The sequence below is a fragment of the Phytophthora parasitica genome (assembly GCF_000247585.1).
Source record: "Phytophthora parasitica INRA-310 unplaced genomic scaffold supercont2.5, whole genome shotgun sequence".
Taxonomy (NCBI): domain Eukaryota; phylum Oomycota; class Peronosporomycetes; order Peronosporales; family Peronosporaceae; genus Phytophthora; species Phytophthora nicotianae.
Window position 1 is genome coordinate 1756103 of NW_008648991.1, and position 3213 is coordinate 1759315.

At 46.8% G+C, this 3213-nt stretch overlaps 1 protein-coding gene across 1 annotated transcript; it reads left to right on the top strand.

Annotated features, from left to right (window-relative positions):
* Positions 1-1038: 1038 nt before the first annotated feature.
* PPTG_04873 (hypothetical protein) lies at positions 1039-2405 on the top strand (the record flags this gene model as incomplete). The annotated part of the gene is made up of 1 exon (XM_008897209.1): positions 1039-2405. Exon 1 carries the CDS (start codon positions 1353-1355, stop codon positions 2403-2405), a length of 1053 nt encoding a protein of 350 aa, XP_008895457.1. The 5' UTR covers positions 1039-1352.
* Between the last annotated feature and the right edge of the window lie 808 nt (positions 2406-3213).

Sequence of the window (3213 nt, forward strand, 5' to 3'; positions counted from 1 at the left end):
TTTGTTTACTGGATGTACTGTACAGTATGATTACATGCGTGATTCCTAGTTTCGACGTACTGTGTACAGTAAACTGGATACATGTATTAATAACATATATCTATTATCTACACTGTAAAAGCGTTACAGTGTTGTCAAAGCTCCACACTGTAACGAAAGGATTCTTCAGAAAGGCCGAGGCAGCACAAAGAATTTTGAACTAAGATGCTTGCTAAGTCAGATACGATACGCAGGAAAGCCCGATACTCATGGTAACTTTCCATCGCTCGCCGGTGGCGATGCCACTTGGCATTCCTGCCCTATTGCATGTATCCATCTCTGCAAGCTTGGCCGCTACGAATCTCGCTTTGATTTCCTGCATAGGACGTCCAGGCAATAGGTACGCAAAAGAACTGCGTAAGTACCTACGTTGCAACAAGTTTGTCGGAATCGCACTTAATTGGGTTCCCTCTGTACTATCAACTTCAACTTCTTCAGTTGCATAGCGCACTTCATAATCACATGCTGAAAAAACATAGGATGCTTGGTCACCTGTGCAAGCTATCAAAAAAAAAAAAAAATATCGGGCACAATAATACATCGAAGTAATACTGTAAAGCCATGCAAATGAGCTGGTGTGATTCCCCTGTTTTGCCGCAGCGCTCTTCTGCCATAGCTTCTGGGTCAATTTCCGGAGTCACAATTCTCGTTCGCCAGCTTATCCCGACCATGTGTCCGGGTCAGCTGGGATGGCACGATGTACGTGAGAATCAAACCCTGCCACCAGAGGTTTTAGATTCAGCTTTCAAGTGATTCAAAACGCGTGCCATGATGGGCCATCATTGATGGCACAACCATCTTCTCTAAACGTAGAGGTGAGGAGTGTGAGCAGATTCGTCACGGCGTTGCGGGCCCCGTGCCAGCCTTGGCACGCGCCCCCGGTCCTTACCGCCTATCGACGCTTATGGTACGAAGCAATGGATCAGCTGTTAATTTCTGAAGATGTCACACAGGTCCCACAAAGCAAAACCAACATGCTCGAAAAAACATAATCTTCAGTTTTTAAACGCGCAGTAGAATTTGAATTGGTTTGGTGCTTCCTATCGGCCAGCAAGAACCAGGAAAGTACCAGCGGCGAATTTATTGAGGCTATCTGTTTGGCGACCATAACAGCCGGACAGCCCCGTCATCACAGCACCATTTCCCGATGGGACGCATCCGCGCTATTATACGGAGCACCTTTTCAGGATCAACACGTTCGTCAATCGACGTGCGCAGCAGTGATACGATAGTTGGCATGTGGTTCTCACTTTTCATTTTCACAGCGACTGCCTAAGCACCACGCAGCGAAGCAGCTCCAGCATCCAAGTACAATGGCTCCAGCTCCATTTGAAGTGTCTGATGTGCTCGCTGCTGTCAACGGGTACACCTCCTCCGCTAGTGCGCGCCGTCGCATTCTCGTGACAGGTGCAGCAGGATTCATCGGATTCCACACCGCCAAGACCCTGCTGGCGCGCGGAGACAACGTCGTTATTGTGGACGAGGTAAACGACTACTACGACGTCAAGCTCAAGCAGAGCAACCTCGACTGGCTCTCGACCAATTACGGCGACCGTGTCAGCGTGTATATCGGCGACCTATGCGACGAGCAGCTGGTGCGTCGTGTACTCAAGGAGACGAAGCCCGATGCTATGGTGCACTTGGCGGCTCGCGCCGGTGTTCGTCCGAGCATCGACAATCCGCTTATGTACATCCAGGCCAATGTGGTTGCCACGATGGTTCTGCTGGACGCTTGCCGCGAGTTCGGTATCAAGAAATTCGTGTATGCGAGCAGCAGTTCGGTGTACGGCGGCAGCATGAAGGAGAGTTTCAGTGAGGAGGACATCGTGGACTTCCCGGTGAGTCCGTACGCCGCGACCAAGAAGAGCTGTGAGCTACTGGCGCACACGTACCACCACCTGTACGGCATGGACACCATCGGCCTGCGCTTCTTCACGGTGTACGGACCTCGTGGTCGTCCGGATATGGCTCCGTTCAAGTTCATGGACCGTATCGCGCGTGATGTGGCCATCGACCAGTACGGCGACGGCTCTTCGTCGCGCGACTACACTTTCATCGACGACATCGTCCAGGGCGTGCTGCTAAGTCTGGATCGCGGTCATGGCTGTGAGGTGTTTAACCTGGGTCGTGGTACGCCGGTGCTGCTCACCGATTTCATTGCCATTATTGAGGGACTAGTGGGCAAGAAGGCGAAGATCAACATTCTACCAGACCAGCCTGGTGATGTGCCTCGTACAAGTGCTGACATCTCGAAGGCGGAGCGTTTGCTGGGGTACAAGCCTACGACTCCGTTGGAGCAGGGTCTGGCGAAGACGTGGGAATGGTATTCGGAGTTCTACAACACTCAGCCGACTAAATCTTCGTAAATTCGTCATCAAGTCAACGACATGTAAGCGTTTGCTTAAAGTGTGTGTGGTTGTTGCTGCTATGTATCGCAAGGTGTACAGAGTGAGTGACCCACAGTATATGTAAGAAGATGTCGTAATGTATCGTAAAGTACTGTTTTCCTCGGAGTGTCTAAGTGCGCTTGGATATTTTCTTGGCACTTCTTTTTTTACGCTTGTAGTATTGTTCATGTTTTAACATGAATCATGTTTCCCCGATCTCAAAGCGCCATTTGCTGTAATTACGGTAGCAATTAAAATGACAATCCGTTTGAATGATGCGCTTCCAAGTAGGTCATTATGTTCATTCCAGCGGACCCCGAACATCAAGCAGCTTGATGAAATGGGTGAAATGGACGCAAGAGTTTTGGTGATCGCTGACAATACATTACCTATATAAAACCGTTTGGTTTTTTGGTAGCTTTATAATATTACTGTAAAACCTTATACAAGTAAATTAAAAAGTAGTAAACGAATACAAATTATACTAAATATCTGTAAACTTATGCAAGCTCAAATCGAAATTAACTGTGAGTCACAACTAAGCTTGCATAAGTTTACAGAGCAATAATTAAGGTTTGTAAAAGTTTACACAGACATATTAAGTTTGAATAAGTTTACAATAATTCAATACGCCAATTTTTTGCGGTAATTTTACGGTAATACTTCGTACATTTTAAAATTAAATTTAGGGTTTGATTTCTTAAATAGTAGTAATGGAAAAAAGCAATTTTCTAGAGTGTTTTTAGTAAAAGCACTTCAGAAATTTTGTTTATTTATTTAGTAAGAA